At 61.9% G+C, this 23,388-nt stretch overlaps 1 protein-coding gene across 19 annotated transcripts in view; it reads right to left on the bottom strand.

Moving 5' to 3' along the window:
• Window positions 1–1,349: 1,349 nt before the first annotated feature.
• Window positions 1,350–23,388, bottom strand: part of KIF1A (kinesin family member 1A) — a 36,628-nt gene continuing 14,589 nt past the window's right edge. For 4 of the 19 annotated variants that reach the window (XM_086618298.1, XM_086618290.1, XM_086618294.1 and 1 more), the window contains 31 exons: window positions 23,166–23,272; window positions 22,489–22,572; window positions 22,206–22,386; window positions 22,050–22,122; window positions 21,695–21,788; window positions 21,409–21,557; window positions 21,090–21,268; window positions 20,863–21,000; window positions 16,166–16,284; window positions 15,996–16,081; window positions 15,539–15,677; window positions 15,223–15,391; window positions 14,775–14,865; window positions 14,291–14,409; window positions 14,062–14,117; window positions 10,538–10,646; window positions 10,350–10,416; window positions 10,174–10,258; window positions 9,759–9,864; window positions 7,739–7,765; window positions 4,754–4,868; window positions 4,383–4,516; window positions 4,210–4,271; window positions 3,953–4,098; window positions 3,489–3,701; window positions 3,259–3,336; window positions 2,858–2,982; window positions 2,571–2,717; window positions 2,261–2,453; window positions 2,064–2,182; window positions 1,350–1,392 (listed from right to left, as the gene is read on the bottom strand). In XM_086618298.1, the coding sequence (XP_086474424.1) occupies window positions 1,350–1,392; window positions 2,064–2,182; window positions 2,261–2,453; window positions 2,571–2,717; window positions 2,858–2,982; window positions 3,259–3,336; window positions 3,489–3,701; window positions 3,953–4,098; window positions 4,210–4,271; window positions 4,383–4,516; window positions 4,754–4,868; window positions 7,739–7,765; window positions 9,759–9,864; window positions 10,174–10,258; window positions 10,350–10,416; window positions 10,538–10,646; window positions 14,062–14,117; window positions 14,291–14,409; window positions 14,775–14,865; window positions 15,223–15,391; window positions 15,539–15,677; window positions 15,996–16,081; window positions 16,166–16,284; window positions 20,863–21,000; window positions 21,090–21,268; window positions 21,409–21,557; window positions 21,695–21,788; window positions 22,050–22,122; window positions 22,206–22,386; window positions 22,489–22,572; window positions 23,166–23,272 (3,553 nt within the window). Of the gene's footprint in view, window positions 1,393–2,063; window positions 2,183–2,260; window positions 2,454–2,570; window positions 2,718–2,857; window positions 2,983–3,258; window positions 3,337–3,488; window positions 3,702–3,952; window positions 4,099–4,209; window positions 4,272–4,382; window positions 4,517–4,753; window positions 4,869–6,268; window positions 6,293–7,738; window positions 7,766–9,758; window positions 9,942–10,154; window positions 10,259–10,349; window positions 10,417–10,537; window positions 10,647–14,061; window positions 14,118–14,290; window positions 14,410–14,774; window positions 14,866–15,222; window positions 15,392–15,538; window positions 15,678–15,995; window positions 16,082–16,165; window positions 16,285–19,646; window positions 19,926–20,862; window positions 21,001–21,089; window positions 21,269–21,408; window positions 21,558–21,694; window positions 21,789–22,049; window positions 22,123–22,205; window positions 22,387–22,488; window positions 22,573–23,165; window positions 23,273–23,388 lie in introns of all 19 variants that reach the window. The other 15 variants (XM_086618300.1, XM_086618293.1, XM_086618297.1 and 12 more) reach the window with 8 other exon arrangements.

Raw genomic sequence — 23,388 nt, forward strand, 5'->3', positions numbered from 1 at the left:
CGCCACAGGAAGCCCCCTGGATTAACGCGCCAGCAGAGGCAGGGAAGGAGGTGGGTGCTCGCTTCTGCAACGGGGGAGGAGTAAGACAGCGCCAGCTAAGAGAGTAAAAAGCCCCCTCCCCACCCCAACACCCCCCGCTGGCCTCTCCCTGCCCCTCCGACCCAGTTCAAGCCTGTTGTCCTGCCGGGAGGAGGAGGGATGTGACAGCCCTTTTGGGAAAGGGCGATGAGGATCCTGTGGATTGAGATGGTCATTCCTGGGGAACTTTCCTATCCGGTTTTTGAACATCCACGCTCCCCACAGGGATGGGACCCTCGGCGTCCTGCCCTAAGAGGAGGGGAATCCCTTTGGACAAGCCTCTCGGGGCTCCCAGGCTGGGACAGCGGAGGTGGCCTGCTTGCTTTTGGCTGGGAAGGACAGCCCGGCACGAGGTGACGAGCAGAGCTGTCCCCAGAGCCCTCTTTTTCCTTCCAGCAGGACCAAGCTCCGAAGTGGGGTGACCCGTCTGCGTGGGTGTGGGTGCCCCAGCCAGCTGAGACAGCAGGCTCCTCCCTTCCAGAGGTAGACAGGGCAGGTAGGAATTGCCTCCTTTGGGAAGACATGGTGGGCTGTCCAGCCAGCCATCACTCAGGGGAGAAGTAGTTTAAGCTGCAGGGGGGCAAAGCAGAGAGTTGGGGAAGGGCAGGGAGCGAGGGCGAGAGTGCTGCTGCTGCCAGGGACGTGCCAGGGATGCCCCAGGGAAGGCATCTCCCGGACCCCGGCCCACCGCCAAGGCTCTCCCCTGCCCGGGGCAGGCGTTGTCCAGGGGCCAGGACCCAACTTAGGTTTTTTTTGTGATGAATATAGAAATAAATACTTTATAAATATCACCTTGAACTACCAACACCTGATCTTACCCTGCCATCTCTTGCAGGAACAGCAACAAACTAGGAAATCCCCATATCTAAACTACCACTTTCCCTTCATGTGGAGGCAATTCCTCCTGCTCTCCCACCTCTGTAGATTAAAGACCAGCTTTCAGCCAAAACCGCCCTCCTGGCTCCCTCGCCTCTGACAGGGACCTTTCTGGAGCATTATAGATGGTGTGACATGAAGGTCACCCATGGGGGGACGGGCAGAAGATGGCACGCGCACAAGAAATCCTGCCCAGGCGGGTCCAGGCTTTCACAGCTACGAACGGAAGTGAGTTTCCCCCGTGAAGGTGTGGATCGAGCCGGATCCTTCCATGGAGCAGACAGCTGGGGCAGCAGATGGTGTGAGAGATTGGACGTTAACATGGGGAGTCTTGAGACAGAATCAGCTATCTTGACCCTGTTGGCAGACAGATGAGGTGGAGGGTGCTGTTCAGGTTAGATTCTCATCTGGGCTGTTCTCCTTCTGGACAGCTTGGATCTGATTGGGAAAACAAGGGACAAAAAGGTGTCAGAGACGTGGACAAGAAGAGGTGTGGCCCCCCGGGTTCAGTGTCCTGGCTCCAGGCTGGTGCTTGAATCCAGCCAGAGCTGGAGGGACATGGGATTAATGTGTCTTTAGCCAGAGCACACAAATCTCTGTGCATTTACTCCTGTTCCCCTAATCCTGCCACTTGAGATGGTCTCAAGAACTTCATGAGCGTGTAGTGGAGGGTGTCCCTGCCCGTGGCAGGAGGGTTGGAACTGGATGATCTTTGAGGTCCCTTCCAACCCAAACCATTCTGTGATTCTATGATTCTTTGAGGTGCTCTCGAGAACTTCGTGGGATGGTCTCAAGAACTTTGTGAGATGCTCTCAAGAACAGCAAAGGGCTCGTGTCCCTGCTGCCAGGCATGGTGTTGCTTTCAACTCAGAACAATGCCTCCGTACCAGCCAGGATCTGGCCCTAGACCGAAGCATGTAAGTGGGGAGGAGCTAAAATACAGATTGATACGGTCCAAGTTTTGCCGGCTGAGAGCCCATCCAGGCACAGCTCTGTGCAGCAGGTGCTCCCCATGTCTGCCCAGGTGGGAGGACAGGGAGCATACTCGGCTGCCTGGGAACCCCAGACCAACACCCCTGCATCCCGCCTCCCCCAGCTGCCCCCAGTACCTTATGGACCCAGCCAGGAGGGGGTTGAAGGCATAGAGCCAGTCATGCATGTCCTTGTCACTGCTTGCCTGCAGCAGGATGCCTCGGTGCTCTGTGCACACCGCGAACGTGTTCGGGGTCTGCTGGGGGAGAGCCAGGGCTGAGTCCCTTGCCTGAAGGGTACATGGAGAGGGGCTGGCTGGCTCCTGGTGCCCTACCTTGAGCATGGCCTGCTGGTCCTCGCTGTACTCGACTTGGGCCTTGGAGAGGTTGAGTATGGCCCTCTCGACTGCGTCCTTGTCCGAGTTATAGATGTAGACATACGGGCGCCGGACCACTACGAAGCGCTTCACCCACCCATTGGTGTGAGGCTCCAGGAAGTGCAAGTAGCCCTTTTTGGAGACGATGGGGCTGCAGAAGGGACCAAGGTCAGGGGGGGACACGGCCCGTGAGGAGGTGGCAATGCTAGGGCACTGCATCCCCCAGCCCCACGGCACTCCCCTCGCTGCCTGCCCCAGCCTCTCCTACCTGACCCGGATCTCCTGGATGTCAGGCACCAGCAAACGCTGGGGCTCCTTCTCCTCCTCAGGCCGGCGGGCTGGGGACTTCTTCTGCTCGCCTTCTGCTGCAGGCTCCAGGTCAGGGCTCTCCGCCCTGGAGGAGAGCTGGGGAGGTCTGGCAGGGAGGAGAGGCCAGGGGTGTAGGCAGAGTGATGACTGGGGAACACCCAGCAACCAGGAGCATGTCCCAGTGGTACAGCTGCTCTGCTCAGGAGATGCCACAGGATCACCTGAACCTCCCAGCCACCTCCTTACCTGATGTCCATGGCGTTGTAACGTCCTTCCACCAGCGACGGGCAGGTCGAGGAGGGGGTGAGAGTGGTGACTCCAAGAGCTGGCATGGAGGGGTCTCTCATCAAGGTCACAGACATTTCGGACAGCTGTGGGGAGCAGAGGTGTGGACTCGAGTTTCCGCCCAAAGCCGGGCACAGGCAAACGACCTGCTCACACAGGGAGAGGCATGACCTCCGGCCAGCGGGCTCCTCTCCCAGCACCGTCCCAAGAGCCACTGGCTCCGGGAACACCCGGGCGAGCAGAGGGAGGGAAGGAGCCTGGATCAGGGACCACTTGCGCTATGGTGCCCACCTGGCCCCTGCCCGGCCACGCGTCCCTCCCCGCTCCCGCCAGCCCGGCGGAGCCCAGGGCAGCGGTGGTACCTTGCTCTCGCTGGCACTAATGCAGACGTGGCTGTGGCTGTACTCCCTGTTGAAGGTGTGCGTGAGCAGGCGCAAGCACTGCGGAGAGAAGAGGACGGTGGGGCAGGAGGCACCTTCCTCCACCCTCCTCCTGCTCCTCTTGGGCTTTCTCCCACCACGACTCCCTGCCAGCCCATGGGAGCCCCTTCTGGGCTTCATCCCCGCAACCTGGGGATGCTGTGGGACGGTACCTTCACGGCCAGCTCCTTCTGCCTCTCGCTGGGGGTCTCGGGGGGAGAGGTGCGGCCCTCGGGTGCCCCATCGGCAGAGAGCGGGGAGGAGACGCAGGAGGTGCTTCGGGACTCGGAGTCCTCGCTGGAGCAGGGGGACAGGGTCTCCAGGCCCAGGCGCTGGGTGGTCTCCAGCTTCTCGCGCAGGAGCAGGTAGTGCCTTGTCTTCTCCACCTGGGCACAGGCAGCCAGGCTCAGGGGTGGCCCCTTTCCCCTGCTGGCATCCTTTTGGGCATCGAGCTTCGCAGGCCCCCTCCACCCCTTCTGCACGGTAGCTCTGAGGCACCCGGCTAGCAGTGATGTGCCGGGGTGCACCGGCGGCACAGCCCAGCTCCTGCCCCTTCCCGGACACCCGGAGCGGGGAATCCCACTGGCACCAGTAGCGCGAGGGGCTGAGCTCGGCCTGTTCTAGCCCAGCCTCTTACTTCTTGCAGGAGGCTGAGCTTCTCCAGCTCCCACTGATGGTCAAGGATGAGGCTGTCGCTGCGGGGCCGCCAGCCCGCCAGGTTCTCCTCTCCGCGCACGTAGGCTACGGAGGTGTCCAGCACGCGCCGTCGCCGTCTCTGCATGCCTGCGGGACAGACGCACAGCTGAGGGGGACAGATGCATAGCCCCGACCCTGACCACTGTGCCGTGCCTCCCCGCCTCCCAGGGCACACCCAGGCAGAAGCATGGCACCCACCTGGGCTGCCGGCGTCGGCCACGCGGCAGAGGCTGAGCTCGTAGACTCCTGTCACTCGGTTGCTGCAAGCAAAGGGAGACGAGGCGTTACCACCTCCGCCCCGTCCCCGTGCCCCAGGCTGCTGGGATGCCCCAGGAGAGCTCCAGAGAAAGACAGAAGAAGCATCCCGGTACCTCTCAGAAGCCCGCAGGCTGCCGCTGCCGAAAAGGTTGCGGATGGAGCGGGAGGCAGGAAGCTTGGCGTCCCGGGAGTAGAAAACCATGCAGAAGTCTTTGGTGATGACGGCGGGCTGAGTGCAGTTCTCCATCTGCAGCAGGGCAGGGGGGAGGCATCAAGGGGGCTGCGGCGTGGCAGCCAGCAGCTTTCTCCCACCCCAGGTGCCCAGCAGCTTCCACTCCCGGGGTCCCACAGGGCCCTCGAGCTGAATCCTGCACCCCGTTAGCACCGGTGCCAGCTCAGGAGGGGTTCACGCTGGCTGCACCCCGACAGCAGGGCACACACCAGACTTTGTGGGCGTTACAATGGCCCCGGTTAAGGTCCTTGCCTCGATGTAGGCGGAAAGGGTGATGTAGATTTTCTCCCGGTACGGGGTGACACGGTTGAGCAGCAGCGAGTTGTGCATGGAGCTATCCCATGCCGTCTCAAACTGGTAGAAAGTCCTGCCAAAAAAGAGAGCAGAGCCGGTGAAACGACCTCCCCCAGAACCCCAGGCGAGTGAGCCAGGAGATGCCATCGTCCCTCCCCACAGCGCTGCGGCAGGCCTGCAGGGACACACGGACATGCACACGCAGAGGGGACGGATGGGGACAGCCACTCTAGAGGACGCAGGCTCAAGGCAAAGGGGGACAAGGCACGGTGGAGGGGGGATGCAGTGCCCTCGAAATGGCCACCAGACCAGGGTCTTGAGGAGAAAGGAACACAGGAGGAGCGGGGGTCAGCTGGCGTGCAGGCAAGGCAGGGCAGGCTGGGAAGGCAAAGGAGGGTGCATGCCCCACCCCTGTACTGGGAGTGGGGGCTGCCACCCCCAGTGCACCCGGGGCCAGGTCCTCACCGTCCAGCCCAGGGCATGCAACGCCTCCTGGCCCCCTGCCAGGAGTGGCTGTTGCCGTTTGGGTGACAACAGCCAGAAGGGAAAGGAGGCAGGATGCTCAGCACTGGGGGGTTGCTGCCAGCCCACCCCTGGGAGAGCAGCCCCCCCGCCAGCCAGGTCCCCTTCCCCAGGGCTGCCCCCGTCTGCCAGCCCTGAGCCCCGGTGGGAGCCAGGGACCATGATTTGGTGGCTGGCCCCCGTCAGGCTGTGTCCCCCAGCTCTTGCTCTGCCCTAATCGCCAGCCCCATCCATCCCCAGTTCCCTAGCTGTGTCTTCCATGACTCCCAGGCTGGGAGAAGGAGCGGGGGACACCCAGCCCCACTCACCCGGCACCTACAGGGTCCCGCAGAGGATGGCGCAGCCATCCAGAGAAAGAGCAGCAACCACCCTCTTCCAGTCAAGCAATTGAGGGTGGGGGGAAGCGGGAGATGGCTCCAGTTCGAGAGCACGGGGGATCCCCATTTCACCCCCGGCCCCGCTCCTGGGCTCCCTCCCGGGCCAGCCTTGGGGTTCAGAGACACCCGCTCGCCAAAGTCACCCAGAGCCGCCGCAGCCCTGGCTCCTGCCTGAGCATCCTCAGGAAGCCATGGCTCAGCGACGTCTCAATGAGAATGCTTCCGCACATCCCGAAGCAGCACCCCGGGGGCCGAGCGGCTCTTTTAATGAGAGCTGGGATGGCCAGAGGGAGCGGGGAGAGGCTCTTGGCTGCGACTGCCCCCGCATCGAGAGAAGAGGGAGAGCGACGCTTGCAGGTGTATAAAACACATTGAAACCCCCGCCCCGAGACAGAGCCAAGGCGAAAGATCGCTTTGCAGACACGGGTCGCTTGAGAAGAGAGTGCTCCCAGGGAGGAGGAGGAGAAGAGGAGCCTCAGGGGAGGGGGGAAAGAGCAAAAAAGCAAAGGGAGGAGGCAAAGGAGAAAGAGAGAAAAGCAGGAAGGACCAGACCGAGTGGGTGCGCGCGAAATACCTAGTGTCATTTCCGAACGACATGCTATAAGTGGAAGGCGACCCAAGGACAAACACACACACGTACACACACAGAAAAATGACAGGTCAGAAAGCATCGTCCATCCGGGGCTGGCGTGAGGAAGGGGAGCCCCTCTCCAGGGGTTCACCCATATGGGCACCACTGGCTGAAGGAGCTCTGGCCTAGCCGCATCCCAAAGCGGAGCCCGGAAAGAGCCCAGCGAGGGCAGACGGAGGTTCACCCGCTTCGGTGAAAACCCTCTGCCTCCCACCTTCCTCACGGTCTGGCAGCTGGGAAGCGAGCACACGCGTGCTCCCTGTCCCCTTCGCTCTGCCCTCGCTGCCATCCCGGGGCAGCCCCCCCAGGAAGGTGTCTGTCGTGGCGGGGGGCACCAGCCATCCCACTACCACCCACACAGGGGAGATGATTTCTTGGCCCGTCCCCTGGCCGGCAGGGAGAGCATCACTGTGCCGAGAGCCCATGGGCAACGCCAGTGTGAGCCCACGTGCTCCTGCGATAGAGGGCTGGATCCTTGCTGGATCTGTCCCTCTGCACCCTGGGGGGGGACAGGGTGCTGCTGGAGGGACGGCTCCAGGGTGCTGCTGGAGGGACGGCTCTGCCAGCAGGCATCTCCGAGCACAACCAGCTTCTTGCTGCTGTAGGGAGGATGACCTCCCAGGCACAAAGATACGGAGCCCATCAGGACTCGTGAGACCCCATCCTCTGTCTCCCAGATGCAACCTCCTCTTCTTCCACCATGGGGCACGGTGGCGGATGCCCCCTCCCCAGCCATGCTCCAGAGGCTGGTGGCAGCAGCTGGGTCTGGTGGCTCTTGCCCACGCACTGCATGCCAGGCTCACCCTACGGTCCCAGTTGAATCCCCTCATCCCAAAACAGCTGCTCCCCCTGTTACGCAAGACTATAACAGCCTGTACCACGTACGGGCACGTGCCCCCACCATCGCGCCTGCATACAGACGTGCACCGCCCACATGCCACACCTACGCCCGCACAACTGCTGTGTGCGGGGTGGGCAGCCGCTGTGCCTGCTGCCGCACCACCTGCCGGCACTGCCATAGTCACCAGGTGCCCAGGTGAGGGCCAGGCTGGGGCTGGGACGGGAGGCAACAGGGAGATGGCACACTCGGTGCTGGATGCCGGAGAGATGGGAGAGCAGCGGAGTCGGAAAGCAAGAAGAAAACCCAAATCAGGCGATGAGGACGCAGGCGTGCGAGGGGGAGCGGCAGCCAGCGAGAGCACAGCCCGAACGGACAGCAGAAGGGGCCGAGTGAGCGAGAGGTGGCAGGGCGGGAGCGAGGAGGGACGGGGCGTGTGGAGGGATGGGGGGCTGGATGGCCAAGTGCTGCCTCCGGCGGGAGCGAGCACGCCGAGGCGACGGGGGAGAAAGAAAAAAGGGAGAGAGGAAGGGGTGGGGGAGTGTGGAAAAAAAGCCAATGGAAACAAATAATACCTAGGCATATCCGAATCAAGAAACTGCCTGCGAAAACACAAAACAATCACATGGTTAGTGTGGGCTCGGATGGGCAGAGCAGCGGAGAGAAGCGAGGGGGGACCCTGGGCATGCCCCCCGCGCCTCCTCCCTGGGCGCTGGATGCAGGGATGGATGGGTGCTGGAGAGGGAGCTGTACCGCTCCCCCGGTCTCCTCCTGAGCGGCTCCAGGGGACTGGGGAGGCTGCGGGGGGCAGCCAGGGCTGCTCTGGGCGATGGAAGCTGCGTGGCATAAGGCAGCGAAGCAGGGAGCGCAAGCAGCCGGGCAGGAAGGTGAAGCGGGCCCTGGCTCTGCCCGCTGCCCTCCCTCTGCCCGTCCCGGCAGGCTGCCGGGGCCAAAGCGCGCGCGCCTGCATGCAGGATGGAAGCATGGAGCACCCCTTGGCATCCTGCGGGAAGCCGCCTGCCTCTCCTCTCCCTGCCCAGCCCTGGGCAGGCTCAACAGGATGGATGTGGGACGGGCACAGTGTGCGCACCAGCCCGTGGCCCCAGTTCAGGGCTGGCCCTGGGGCACGGACCCTCTGCGTGCACGGGTGAGGTGGGCTCTTGCAAAACCTGAGCCCCTCGTCTCCCACTTCTCTCCACGCCCTGAGCATCCCCCAGCCGGAGCTGTGTCCTTTGCCCTACAGGACCCAGAGGGGCAAGGCAGGAGCAGCAGCTGTGTCCCACCTGCCAGGCTATGCTAGAGATGCTGAAGATCCCATCTGGCTGCACCCCGGACCAACCGACCAGACCAGAAGGTGTCACAAACCAGTGCAGCCCCAGGAGCCCGCGGGTGCCACAGCTGCCCAGCTCCCAGAAGCCCAGCAGAAACCACTTCAGCTCAGCCAGGCCAAGCCCTTCTTGCTCAACCGTCCCCACCTGGCCTTGCTCTGCTGTCCCCGTGGCTGTGCCAAAGTCTCCTGGTCCGACACTCGCACACATACTCGACCTCGTGATTCAGCTCTGCTGCCCAGCTACCGCGTGCCTGCTGCTCCACCGCGCCCAGCAGCTGCCCCGGGAGTGCTGCAGGGTGGCACGTCCCATCCAGAGCCCAGTCATCTCCCTCCGAAAACACCCTGCCTTGGGAAGGGGCACCCTGGGGCAGCAGTGACCCCGAAGAAAACAAGGGGAGAAGCAGTCCCCGCGCCCCGCCGGGATGCTCCTATGCCAGCAACTGCCACACGCGCAGCCCAGGAGCGGTCTTGCTTCTCCCGGTGCTGCCAACCACTGTCCCCATCTTGGCGCGGCTGCCTGCACGCACGTGTTCCAGCCAGGGGCCACCGCCAGCCCCGCAAGACTCGCCAGCATCCCTGGTGCAGAGGAGAGCTCCGCCCTCCGCGCCCACCGCTCCCCTCCGACTCCAGCAGGACCCAGCCAAGGAGATCTCGGAGATTAAAACTCTCTGGCCTCGTTGCTTCCACACCCCTGCCAAAACCCCCGGCAGGGACACAGCCCCCTGGGACGGGCGTGAAGGGGCACGCATCCCCAAAGTCATGCCAAGGATGGCTTTCCTGCATCATCCCCGCACAGACAGGGACTGGCCACCAGCACCGAGTGGCCTTTCCAGGGAGTTTGCTGGGACAAGGGACAAAGAGCCCTTCACGACCGTTCCCCTCCAGCTGCAGGGTTGGCACGTCCTCCCGGCACCAGCACCGACGGGCTCTCTGCGCCAGGAGGTTACACCTGCCACCAGGGAGCAGGACCCCCCACCCAAATTCCCTGTAGTGCCAAAGCCTGGCGCAGAGAGGCCTCAGTGGGGGGGAGCGGGCGGGAGGAGGAGGAGGAGGAGAAAAAGGAGGAGGAGGAGGAGGAAGGGGGCTGGCAGCCTTGAACCCAAAGACCCTCTGCAGCTCCAGAAAAGCCCCATCCCGAGGCAGCAACTTGTTAGGAAGACCCCGCGGAGGTGCCGAGAGCCCCTCAGGAGAGAGGGGGGGATCCCCACGTCCCCCCCCAGCCCTCACCACAGCAGAGGAAGAGCAAGAGAAGCAGCACCACGCACCGGTCGTCCTGGGAGGGGTGGATGTAGCCAGAGGAGAGGATGTTCAGGGACAGGATGTTGGGGTCAATGAGAGACTCGTCTGCTTCTGGGGTGTTCCGGATCCGACCTGCAAGCGCAGCACAGGGACACCACTCAGGTGACAGGCGGTGGCCCCGTGGGGTCCCTGCAAGGGGCAGGGGCAGCCTGCACAGCCCCCAGCAGCCCCCCACCCGGGCATGGTGGCTGGGACCGAGGCATTCTGCCCGCGGGGCATCCCGGTGTCACCTGCCGGGCAGCTGTCACTTTGCCACTGCAGGGCGGGAGGGGAGATGAGGCTTCCCTTGTGGGAACACGGGCGAGAAAGAGCCAAGAGGCTGCTCGGGAGCTCAGCGGGCTGGGGGGGTGCTCACAGCCCACCCAACCTGGCTCGGCTTACCCACAACCAGCTCCCGCACTTCCTTCCAGCGGATGAGGCTGCCTGTTTCGTGCACCAGGGTGACAGTGATTCTCCTCTGGATGCCCTGAGACCCGCGAGGCCAGAGAGAAGGGCCAGTGGTTAAGACAGCTCCCGGCAGGAGCCAGAGCCAGGACAGCATCTCGAGGAAGGAGTACCTGGTGGAGGAGGAAGGTCCCATGGCACGGCATGCCTCCGCGGTGGTCCACAACAGCAGGGATGTAGCTGGAAGAGAGGATTGTGGTGTGACACGGAGCCCTGCCAGCCTGCCCGGCAGTGCCAAGCACCAGGTGAATCATTGCGCTGCCTCCCTCTCCTTCCCACTCCCCTTTCCAGCAAGACTTACTCGCCGTTGGCCTCCAGCTCACAGATCTCAAAGAAGACCATCAGGTCGTACTTGCACTGGCACGGGCCGGCGCTGGGCCGAGTCATGGTGCTCAGCTTTGTTGCAGGCACTGCAGCGGGTTGGAAAGATGGTTTAGATTCATAGATTCATAGATTCATAGATTTCTAGGTTGGAAAAGACCTTAGAGATCATCGAGTCCAACCATCCCTAATCCCCATCAAACCATATCCTCAAGTAGCTCATCCACCCTATTCTTAAACACATCCAGGGATGGGGACTCAACCACCTCCCTGGGCAGCCTATTCCAGTGGCTGACAACCCTTTCAGAGAAGAAATACTTCCTAACATCCAACCTGAATCTCCCCTGACTAAGCTTATGCCCATTTCCTCTTGTTCTATCTCCCATCACTAATGTAAAGAGCCCTTCCCCTAACTCCCCACCATCTTTTCTCAAGTATTTATAGGCCGTAATCAGGTCTCCCCTCAGCCTCCTCTTCTCCAGGCTAAACAGCCCCAACTCCCTCAGCCGCTCCCCATAAGTTTTATTTTCCAGCCCCTTGACCAGTTTAGTCACCCTTCTCTGGACCCGCTCCAGGAGCTCAATATCTCTCTTAAAGCGAGGGGCCCAAAACTGGGCACAGTATTCCAGGTGCAGCCTCACCAGTGCCGAGTACAGGGGCAGGATCACTTCCCTGTTCCTGCTGGTCACACTGTTCTTGATACATGCCAGTATCCCATTGGCCTTTTTGGCCACCTGGGCACACTGCTGGCTCATATCAAGCCGGTAGTCAACCAACACCCCCAGGTCCTTCTCCGCCAGGCAGCTCTCCAGCCACTCCTCCCCGAGCCTATAGCGATGCTTGGGGTTTTTATACCCCAAGTGAAGGACTCTGCACTTGGCCTTATTAAAGCTCATGCCATTGGCCTCGGCCCAACGATCCAGGCTGTTCAAATCCCTCTGAAGGGCCTCCCTACCCTCGAGCAGATCGACACAGCCTCCCAGCTTGGTGTCGTCCGCGAATTTACTGAGGGTACATTCAATCCCCTCATCCAGGTCATTGATAAAGATGTTAAACAGAACTGGACCCAGCACTGAGCCCTGGGGAACCCCACTGGTGACCGGCCTCCAGCCGGATTTAGCCCCATTTACCACCACTCTTTGGGCCCGGCCATCCAGCCAGTTTTTAACCCAAAGGAGGGTGTGCCTATCCAGGCCAGCAGTTACCAGTTTCTCCACCAGAACACTATGAGAAACTGTATCAAAGGCTTTACTGAGGTCTAGGAAAACTACATCCACAGCCCTTCCCTCGTCAACCAGGCGGGTCACCCTGTCATAGAAGGTGATCAGGTTTGATTGGCAAGACCTGCCTTTCATAAACCCATGTTGACTGGGCCTGATCACCCGGTTAACCTGTATGTGCTCATTAATAGCACTCAGGATAACCTGTTCCATGACTTTGCCCGTCACCGAGGTCAGACTGACAGGCCTGTAGTTCCCCAGATCCTCCTTCCGCCCTTTTTTGTAAATGGGGGTAACATCCGCCAGCCTCCAGTCCAGCGGAACTTCCCCAGTGAGCCAAGGCTGCCCAAAGATAATGGACAGGGGTTTAGCAATGACATCCGCCAGCTCTCTCAGGGCTCTCGGGTGGATACCATCAGGCCCCATAGACTTGTGGGCATCCAGCCGAAGGAGCAGTTCCTTGACCCGTTCCTCTTGGATCACAGGAGCTTCGATTTGCTCTCCCTCCCTGCACTCAGACACCGAAGGCCAGCTCACCTGGGAACTGCTGAGCTTATTATTAAAGACTGAGGCAAAGAAGGCATTAAGGACCTCAGCCTTGTCCTCATCCCTAGTGACTAACGCACCCCCTGAGTCCAGCAGGGGCTGGAGGTGATCTTTAGCCCTCCTTTTGTTATTAATGTATTTATAGAAAGACTTTTTGTTGTCCCTTACGGAGCAGGCTAGTCTAAGTTCCAATTGGGCTTTTGCCCCCCTGCTTATCTCCCTACATGTCCTAACTTCCTCCCTGTATTGATTCCTGGATGCCTGCCCATTCTTCCAAGACTTATAGACATCCCTTTTTCTTTTGAGATGTTCCCAAATCTCCTTTGTCATCCAAGCTGGTTTTCTACCCCGGCGGCTCGACTTCCGGCACACAGGGACAGCTCGCTCCTGTGCCTCCAGAATTTCCTTTTTGAATAGTAACCATCCCTCCTGCGCCCCCTTACCCTTGAGAGCTGTCTCCCATTGGACTTTGTTAACCAGACTTCTAAACAGCCCAAAGTCAGCTCTCCCAAAGTCCAGCTTGGCCGTTTTAGTGTTCCCTCTCCTAACTTCCCCTAGAATTGAGAATTCTATTATCTCGTGGTCACTATGCCCCAGGCGTCCTCCAACCTTCACATCTCCCACAAGACCTTCTCTGTTCACAAACAGCAGGTCTAGGGGAGCACCTTCTCTAGTCGGTTCACTGACCAGTTGTGATAGGAAGTTGTCCTCCACACTCTGCAGAAACCACCTAGACTGTTTCCTGACTGCCATGTTATACTTCCAACAAACATCAGGTAGGTTAAAGTCACCCATAAGGACAAGGGCTAGTGAGCGCGAGACTTCCCCCAGTTGTTTAAAGAAAAGCTCATCAGTCTCACTGTCCTGATAGGGTGGCCTGTAGCAGATTCCCACTACAATATCCACCTTCATAGGCCCCCCTTTGATTTTCACCCACAGACATTCTACTAGGTCATCCCCAACATTTAACTCTAAACAGTTTAGACCTTCCCTTACATATAGGGCAACCCCACCACCCCTTCTACCTCTCCTATCCCTCCTGAAGAGCTTGTAGCCATCCATGGTAGCACTCCAGTTATATGAGTCATCCCACCATGTTTCAGAGGGTGAGCTTGGCACTAACGCTCGGAGTGAGGCGCATGAGAGCAGGTGGGACCATGGGGAGACACCGAGGTGGCAGCAAGGCAGGAGGAAAGCACATCGAAGGGGACAGCCCCATCCTGGGGACTACGTTGACCACCAGCGTGCCCTCTCCCATGCCCAGCACGGAGGGTGTCAAGATGCGACTGGCCTCACCCATCCCTGAGATGCACACCCTGAGCCCGCAGCGCCGACACCGACATGTCCCAAACCGCGCGGCGCTGCTCTGGGGACCGACGGGGGACAGCTGGAGGGAGGCTGCCCCGCGCAGCAAGGCATGGTGCTCAGCCAGACCCCAACAACTCGGGTTTCAGTGGCCAGAGCGCAGCAGGGACCCCGTAGCCCCCACGGGATGGTGGGGCTGGGTGGCCATCTGAGCCATCCAGGGCGGGCAGCCTCCTCCACGCTGCTCCGCAGGAGGCGAGTGTGGGGCTGCGCATCAGCTGGGTGCTGCAGGAATGGGTGCCAAAGGCTTTGGGGTGCTCTGGTACATTTAGTGATGCCCCTGGGGTCCTAAGTGGTTCCCCTGGGGAAGGGAACCCTGCAGGCAGCACTGGGATCACGGGTGGGCAGAGGAGCAGGAGGCCACATCCCCTACCTGGCTTGGAGAGCGGCATCACCCGGGGGAAGTGGCGCCGGGACGGCCTCAGCGGGCTGCAGGGAGAACCGGCTGGGTTAAAGCACCCACAGGGACCCCCGACCCCGGCTGGCCCCACCTGCGCCCCAGGGCCACCCCCTCCCGCCACTCGCCCCTCCCTTTCCCTGGGTTTCCAGGAAGCTGGCCACAGCAGGTGCCCCCGCGGCCACTGTGCTGAGGGTGCACTCACCTCAGGACGTCCTTGCAGAGGGGTGGGAACGGGTGCTGCTGGTAGTGACCAAAGACTTCGAACACAATCGGCTGGCTCTTGATGTACTCGATGAAGGACTTGGTCACCTCCACGGCGATCTGGAAGAGAAAGAGCAGCCAACGGTGCAGTTTAACTGGGAAAGGGATGCAGCCAGCAGCAGCACCGGGGAGGTGGGAGGGAGCGACTTTGTCCGATCCCCAGCGTCGTTCACCCATTCTCTTCCCTGTGGCCCAGGGATGCTCTCCCACCATGAAATCCCAGCCTTTTCAGGTGGAGGGCAGCAGCTTTTGGTCTTTCCCCCCCAACATCCACCTTATCTAAGACTGGCTTAGCTGGGTGGCTGTGATGGGCTGGAAAAGCCAGGAGGAAGCTGCTCCCCTGGGGAGAAAATCCAGCCAACGGCCCCCTGGAGACCTCGGCAGCTGCAGAGACGAGGGGGCATGGGCAGGGGAGGGGTACCCACATTTTGGACGTGATAGAAGCCCAGCGGCGGCCCCCGTCCCGTGTTCTTCAAGGGCTCTGTCGAAAAGGCCTCGTCGTGGCGATGGATGAAGCTGCGGAGGCAAGGAAGGTGGTTCAGGGGCTGTGGGACAGGGATATGCCAGAGCAGGCAGGAGAGAGGGCAGGGACCAGGAGAAGAGCCCGCTCCCCCCCGGGGCTGCCACCAGCATCCTGGGCTGGCACAGGACCGCTCTGAAGCCGAGGGAAGCCTCTCCCTGCCTTTTGCCAGCAACTGAACAAGGTACCAGACCACAACCACGGGCTCATCCTGCAGCCCTTGGTTTTGCCTCCCCATCTGTGAGGGGCTCAGAGGTGGGAGGGCTGGGGCTCCCCGATGTCCACAGACAGCCCCGAGGCGATGGCCAGAGCACGGTGCGAGACGCTGGGGTCAGGGGGCACCAGGGGCTCACTTGAACTGGCAGAAGATGTCCGCATATTCCGCGGAGATGCTGGAGGCTTGCAGGACTGTCACACGGAACGTGAAGATGCTGCCCAGCTTCAGGTGGTCCAGGGCAGTCTCCAGTGGCCCGTCTGGTGCAGGCTTCTCCGGGCTGTCCAGGAGAAGATCCTCTGGGGTCACTGCAGGGAGAAGAGGGTCGTCAGCCCCCTGGTGCCTGCCAGCAGCCCCACCCCGCTGCGGTGGGCTTTCGACGCTCGGGTGGGTGCAGAAGGGTGGGTGCCAGGGTGGAGGGGCTGCTCCCCAACCACTCGTCAGCACCCCCTCACCTGCGCAGGTGTTGTTGTTGACTTCGTCGGCGGAGGGCCCCACGTCACTGACCTGCCCCTGGCCTTCGACGATGCGCAGCTCCTCCTGGGAGGTCCCCGAGCGAGACATCCCCACGGCCGGGCACGACTCCGACTGGAACTGTGCCAGGAGTGGGGCTCAGGGATGCTGGCGGTCCCCGAGGTGGTCCCGTTTGCACCGCCACCACCACTCTGAGCACTGGGACACCTCCAGCTCTCCCCTCCCACCCCACGGCAGCGTCCCCTGGAACACGGGCAAGAGCAGGGTGCACCAGTGGGTGCCAGAGGGCTGGGGGCTGCCGGGTGGACCGGCAGCACGCTCCCTTCAGCTTGATGCCTGCACCTCTGGGCGCCTGGTGGTCCCCACGGGGGAGCATCGCTGTGACGGGTAGGCGTGTGCAGTGCCCGGGCACCCAGCGAGAGCCGGCCACCACCGTACCTTCTCAAAGTGCTGGTCATCGAAGGAGATCTTGGCCATCCCCGACTGCCGCACGCCGGAGCCATAGTCGGGGGCTTCCTCATCCGCTGCAGTAGGGATGGAGGAGGTGAGGGGGTGCGGGGCACACGGGAGACATGAGGGGCACGTTTTGAGGGGGTCCCCCCTCCTACCTGAGATGGCCTGGACAGCCACGCGCAGGAAGCCCTTCACCTCACCCTTCTCACTGACGATGGCCACGCGGTGCACCAAGGGCACGGGGTAGAGGAGGTTGCTCAGGTAGACGAAAGCCCTGCCGGAGAGGGGAGCGGGGCGGGGGGGGAAACACACACAAAACACGGGGAGGAGCGGTCACTGCTCCCACCCGTGGGTCCCCAGGCGCGGGTGGCGCGGCCGGCGGCGGCCGGGATCCCAGGTCACCGCTCACGGCGCGACCGCGGCGCTGCAAAGCAAAACTAAAGAGAAGGCAGCCAGGGCCAGCCGGGAGGGGTGGGGAGCGGGCAGCAAGTGGGCAGCGTGCCGCGGGTGGGTGGGCGGGCAGCGTGCCGCGGGCAGCACCGCAGAGCGGACGGGGCTCGCGGACCTCTCTGGCTGTCGCCTCCACGGCGGGCGGGGAGGGCAGGGGGGCTGCACTGGTGCCACCGTGAAGCTGGGAGGGAGGAGGACCTTCTCCACAGCGGAGAGCCGGAGGACTGGGGCAGGAGGTGCCGCGACATGACTCCGGAGGCGGCTGCAGAGTCACCGTGATGGGTATGGGGCAAGGCGGGGGGAAGAGAGGGTGGTGAGGGAGGTCAAGGCCAGTGGGAGCGAAGAAGGGGAGAGGAGGAGGTCCCAGCTAGAGGCCAGAAGCCTCCAGAGATGGATTTGCCAGCGGATAGTCCTGGCCTCAGGTCTTCCTGCGGTCATCCAGCTGAGAGGCAGGCTGCACGGTGCGGCTGGCGGCATTGGTGGCGTGCGTCCCCCCACCCCATCCCGTGGCTTCGGAGTCCCAGCGCCTCGCAAGGACGGCACGGCCAGCTTCTCGCTGTAGGTGAGGAAGGAGCTGCCCACTCCGCGTGAAACAGGTCCAAGCTTCCCCACCGTCCTCTGCAGCGTCTGGGTTGCTGACACTCCTGTGGCATGGTGCCAAGCCAGGGCTCAACATGATGGCAGCACCATGGCTCTGCCAGCACCTCCTGCCGGGTTGCAGCTCCATGTCTTGAGTGTTTTGCCTCCTCAACCTCACAGTGGCCAGCTTGCCGTTCGACGGCCCTCCGAGTCACGTCCGCAGCCTTTGACTCTGAGCTCCCTGCCGAGCGGTGCGAACTGCCCTTGCCAGCGGGAACTTGCCCTTGCTCCCGGCAAGAGGCAGTGCGGGGTGCCCAGCACACCTCCCCAGGGCATCCATCGGCGTCTTTGGGCGTTGCGGGGTGGGATGGTGCTGGGGCCGGCCAGGACACTTCTGCTTCAGGAGGCTCCCACCAGGGTTGCGTCTCTGGGTGGCTGGCAGTGCTGCTTGCGATGTGCAACCTTGCAGGCATCTTCGCAGACATCCAACAGCACCCAAAAGTGCCACGGGGGCTCTTGCAGCAGGCCCACACTTGCAGCCCAAGCCCTAAAATCTGGAGGTTCCCCTGTTCTGGTGACTCCCCTTGACCTCCGACCACCGCTCGAGGCTTTTTCCACCCAAAGCATCTCCAAGGACTCAAGTCGTGGAAGCAAAGGTGACGCCCCATCACCATCTCCCGGCGGGCCCGTCTCACCCCATCTCTTCTCGGAAGCCACCAGGGACAAGCGGCTGGACTGTGCCAGGGCTTCCCGGCAGGACCGTGTGCCCGCGGCAGAGCCCTGCCACCACAGGGACGTCTCCGGAGTGCCGGGATCTGGGTGTGCCCGCCCGCCCGCCCGAAATCGCAGGGTAGCTGGTGTAGAAGCCAAGGGGGTGGGGAGGGAAGGAAAGGTAGGGGGGGAAAGCGGGCGGGGAGGAGGGGGACAAGTGTGTCACTAGAGGAAGGAGGGCAGGGACACTAACCACAAGATTGGTGAGGTGCAAAGATGGCATGCTCAGACCAAAGAAAAGCCTTTCCAAAGGAAGACGAAAGTGAAATAACCTCAATTTTTGCTAAAGCTTTGGAGAGAGAGAGCCAGCAGCTAAAAAAAAAAAACAACCCAAAAAAATAAAAAAAAAACCTAAAAGAAAAAGAAAAGAAATGAAAAAAAATTCAAAGACAAGGATCCAATCATAAACCAATCCAAGCACACTTCACAAGAAATGTGGCCGGCGGAGCTGCTGCGCGGGGAGCCAAACCCAGGGCAGACTCAGAAGTTGGAAGGTGCCGAGCTCTGGGGAACATGCCCCCGGCACAGAGCAGGGCTGCTGCCACAGGGCCTTGTTTGTTTTTTTTTTTCTGAGGTTGCCCCCGAGAGTTTTGGGGTTTTTTTGATGTTTGGTTGTTTGTTTGTGTTTTTTTTTTTTTTTAAATAAGAAAAAAAGGGAAAAGAAAAAAAAAAGGGGAAGAACCCAGCTCTTTCGGTCTGAGGCTGCAGGACTCACCCCACCTCCGCCCTCTCTGCCTGCACCGGTCCCTTCTCCCCACCTCGCTGCCCGCACCCTGCCTGGCAGGGATCAGCACATGGAGCACAAGCAGCTCCAGCTCCACCCCGGTGGCGGTGGCGGCAGCCCCAGCGGGTAGAGGTTCACCATCATGAGCCCCTCTGGCTCCTGCCTCGGGCAGAGGCACCAGGACCAGCTCCAGGTGCACACCCCCTTGGGAAGACCCCAGAGCAGAGCTGGCAGCACTGCATCCCATTTCAGGGATGGGTAGACTGCGATGGGGTTTGGCGGCGCAGCCAGTTTGGCGGTGGCCGGTGGGTTTCTCCAGGCTAAGACTGATGGAGGGCGGGAGAGGGGTGTCTCTTGGCCAACAGGTATGAGAAATCAGAGCTCTCATCCTCAGCCAAAGCTGAGGAGGAGTCGGAGCCTGCGCCCAGGTCCCCGCAACCCCCCGGAATGCCTCCTGTGCCAAGCTGGCGGGATGGCCCCAAGCCAAGTGCCGAGTACGGATGGCGCGAGAAAACGCTGCTTTGCGCAGAGCCCTCCTCTCCCTCCTGCGCCCGGCTCCCCCCTCACTCCCCTCAACCTCATCCCTGGGGCCATCCAAGCCTCCACATCCGCGAGGGCTCACGCTGACCACCACAGCCAGGATGGCCGAGCCGGTGCCAGAGGCCCGCGCGGTTCCAAGTGCCTGCGTGTCCCCAGACGGCAGCACGATGGGGTCACCCCGAGCCGGGCAGGAGGTGGCCCTTGCTGAGACAGAAACACCCCGGACTGAGACTCCTGTGCAGCTCCCCCGGCTCCGGCAGTGCCGGAGATGCAGCAGAACTCCCCTTCTCAGGGGACACCCCAAAGGAGGACCTGCCCAAAGGGTCTGCGGCAGAGCCGGTGCCGCCCGCCGTACCCCGCTGTCCCCTACCGCCGCTCTGCTCATCACAGCCCTACCTCGGAGGGCACCTCACTGCCTCGTGGGGTGCCCCGGGCTCGGCGGCAATCCCGGCCAGCCGGCCACCCCCTGCACCTCCGGGACACCCCGGGAGGTGGGAGTCACGTCCGAAAGCAGTTCCCTCATGCGAAAGAGCTAGTTCCTTCCCGGCATGCTCTCCTAAAACCTCACCAACCTTCCTACTAAACTGAACAGGGGGGAGCGGTCGTAAAACGGATCCCGGCCATCACACAGCGGGCACTCCGGAAAGATGTCTTCCTCCAGGTCCTCCGCCTCCTCCTCCTCCTCCTCCTCCTCCTCCTCCTCCTCCTCCTGCCCCTGGTGCTGCTCGTCAGCAGGCTCGGTGATGTCGGAGTCGGGGTTCGAGAAGGTAGGGGAGGGGGTGAGATCAGCCATGCGCTCGCTCATGCATGTGTTGAAAAGAGGAGAGCTGTTGCAGCCAGAGATATCTGAACTAAGGTTAGTACAACAAGATAGAAGACAGGTTAACACCAGCTGTTCCAAACAGAGAGAGCAAGAATAGGAATTTTGCTTTTTTTTGGGGGGGTTCGGTTGGGTTTCTTTTCTCGCTTGGGTTTGGGTTTCGGGGTGGGTATTTTTTCTGCTTAAACCGAGGGACGTCGGGAAATAAAGACCTGCCCGTCCGGTGCATCTCCAAAGGAAGTCACCAATGGCCGTCGGCTATAAAGGGTGGAGAAAAGAGCGACCCAAAGAACCGGTGCAGACAGTAGGGATTCCCCTTGCTGGCTTTGCAGGCAACGCGGGGACGGAGCAGGTGGCATGAGGCTCACCACCACCCCCACCGCCAAAAGGAATCTCTCCACGTGCCGCGGCACGGGGGAGATGCCTCCGTGGCAGGTGCGGTGTGTTGGGCATGCGGCTCAGCCCCCTGCTCCTCCTGCCCGCCAGGGCAGACCCCTTCTCACAGGGTGGCCCATCCTCATCGCCAGCACCGCACCCTTCCAACCAGTGTGCGGGAAGCACACGGAGACGCGCGGCACACACCGTCCAGACGGATGCTCAGGCACCAACGCGTGCACGTGGACGCGTGCCTGCCAGGGCGGAGGTCGTGATGGCACAGCCTGGACAGCCGCAGCCCCCCGCCTCCCCCCGGTGGCATGTCAAGAGCCCGTGCCTCGCAGCACCGCGTTACAGCAGGCAGCGGGAGCTGTGCCAGTGGCTCACAGGTCCCTTGGGATCCCGGCAGCCAACGCGGAGCAGAGCCATCGCAGGCGAGACGGGCGCTGACCAGCTCTGGGAGGGGCAACGCATCCTCCCGCGGTGCAGCCCTGGGGTGACTAACGCCCCGTGCGTGGCAGAGCCGGCGGCACGTCCTCCCGCAGGGCCGCCTGCGGGTCCCAGCCGTGCTTGGAAGGAGCCGAAGCGCTCACCTGCCGACCAGCCTGAACCAGGGGAAGCGGTCGTAGAAAGGATCTCCGCCGGTCACCACGTTATCGCAGTCCTCGATGACGCTGGAAGGCACTTCTGCTGCGCGGTCATACATTTCACGCATCAGGTCCAGGCGTTGCCTGCAGGCAGAGGGGGACATGGCGGGCAGCTGTGAGGAGCTGGGCTGAGCCCGGCCGAGCCCTCCGCAGCGCTGCCAGCGCTCGCCCACCTCAGCTTCTCCAGCGTCCAGTAATGCGTCGCCCCGTTCTTCTGGTCCTGCACCTCCACAGCCACGATGGTCCGGGGGAACGGCCGCTTCTCCCGGTCCTTGGCAGCATCGGGAGGCAGCAGGTCGGGGGGAAGAGGTGAGTACAGCGTGTCTGTGAGGAGCACAAACTGGAACTGGACCTGGAGAGGGGCGGAGGAGGACGGTGAGCCACTGGGAGGACAGTGAGCTCCATGCGGTGCCTTCGGCCACCCCCTCCTTGGCACTTGTGATCCCAGTCGAGGGTGCCATGGCAAGCCAGAGAGGAGCCCTGGGCACCCACCTTCTTCTTCAGCTCCACGCTGATGGCGTTGGCTTCCTTGAGGAAGATGGCATTGCCCCAGAGCAGATCGCGGAGGGAGGTGAACTGGTACCACTTCCACTTCCTAAAGGCCCAGAGGGCCAGCTCGAACTCCCGCTCCGTCCACTGCACTGTGGGGACACAGAGGGACAGTCACTCCACTGCCAGAAAGGAGGGCATCGGCGCAAAGGTGCCCAAGGGACCCGCAGTCCACTCTTCTTGCTTCCGCAGAGAGCATCAAAACGCTGCAGTGGCACCCAGCCCTCACCTTCATCCTCAGGTTCTTCCTCTTCCTCGTTTGCCTCAGGGTAATACCGAGAGTCCATCTGCTTCTGCAAAGCCTCCAGTTTGCTCTCATAGTCCTGGGGGCAGCAGGGAGAGGGATGATTCAGCCCACAAGGTGTGGCCTTCCTCCGTGCTGCCACATAGCCCTTCGCCCCTCCCGCGGGAACCCATAGCCCTTCATCTCCTCCCTCCTCTGCGTCCGTGTTGGTGGGGGACAACCCCAGGAACGACAGGTTCGCCCTTAGTTTTAGGACACATAGAGGCATCCCATGCAAACATCTGCCAGGACTCAGTCGTGCCAGGGCGGCCTGAGAAGCAGCCAGGCCCTGGCCACCTACCAGCCTCTGCTGCTCGAGCAGGTAATTCGCCTCCTCCCGCTCCCTCCGGTACTGGTCCTCCAGTTCCTGGAGCCTGGGAGGAATGGGGAAGGAGAGGATGACCAACCTGGAGGTGGATACCCAACTACCTGTCGCCCCAGCCCCCCGTGCCCTCACCGCTGCTCCATCTCCTGCTTCATGTCAATGCCCTGCTTCTCCAGCAGCTCTCTTTGGGCAAAAGCCCAGTCCACGGGCTCGGCGGGGGTCTCGGCACACGGGGTCCGCTCCCGCTCCTGCCGAGCCTGCTCGGGGTGATTGAAGCGGAAGACGTGGCTCTTCCCCATGATGATGCGGTTTCCTACAGGGATGCACACAAGGCCAGAGGAAAGGACATGGATTTAATGTGGGATGGAGGGAGGCAGGTTGGAGCAGCGCTGGCATGCCGGCTCTGGGAACCCACCTGAGCGCAGGATGCTGGGCTCCGTCACCTTTTTGCCGTTCACGTAGGTGTCGGCACCTTCGCAGGGCTCCAGGGTCACTATGACTGCCGAGACGGTGGGCGTGGGAGAGAGGGAGTGAAGGTAAGGTGGAAGGAAGGAGACAGATAAATCCTGCGTCTCCCGCTCCACTGCTCCTGGCAGCCTCGGCAAGGGAACGCTGCCCAGACAGCACCCCAGGTGCAGAGCTGGGGGGCACCGGGATACCCACCGGCAGCACCCGCTGGGCAACCAACGGGGCTTGGCCAACCTCATGTTAATCAGTCCCAAGGACCAAAAGCAGCTGGAGACTGGATGTGAGAAGAGACCAGAGCCTCCAGCACGCATCTGCACCCTCCCCGGGCTCATCTCCCAAAGGTTCCTGCTGGTTTGTGGGGTGGGCTCTGCTCCGTGTCTTAGGCAGGGGAATCGTCCACGGTCTGCTCTTCCCTGCCACCCTCATCTCCCTGCCTTGCCCCACCACGGCAGCTTCCACGTGCCTTGCGCGAGCTCTCCTCCCAGGGCTGTGGCTCACCCCGGCAGTGCAGAGGGGCCATGGTCATGCAGGAGAGCCCCATGGGTGTGAGGAGGGCAGGCCCCCCGCTGGGGCAGGTGCTGGGTACACGCAGAAGGGACTGGGGTCCCCAGGGAGGTGGAATACCTTCACCGCCAGTTTTAGTGTCGCTGCGGAAAAGGCAGTGTTCTTCCTTAATGAAATGCCCGCTGAGAACAATGTCCTGCCTCTTCTCCGCATCTTCCCGGCCAACCCTGCGGGGGAAAACCCAGCTCAAGCCAGCCTGGTCCTTCCTCAAAGCAGCCCCTCCCCAAAACCGTCCTTGGGGCTGGCAGGAGCAGCCCTTGGTCCACAGCAGGACCAATGTCCC

This window comes from Tauraco erythrolophus, chromosome 11 (assembly GCF_009769465.1).
Source record: "Tauraco erythrolophus isolate bTauEry1 chromosome 11, bTauEry1.pri, whole genome shotgun sequence".
Taxonomy (NCBI): Eukaryota; Metazoa; Chordata; class Aves; order Musophagiformes; family Musophagidae; genus Tauraco; species Tauraco erythrolophus.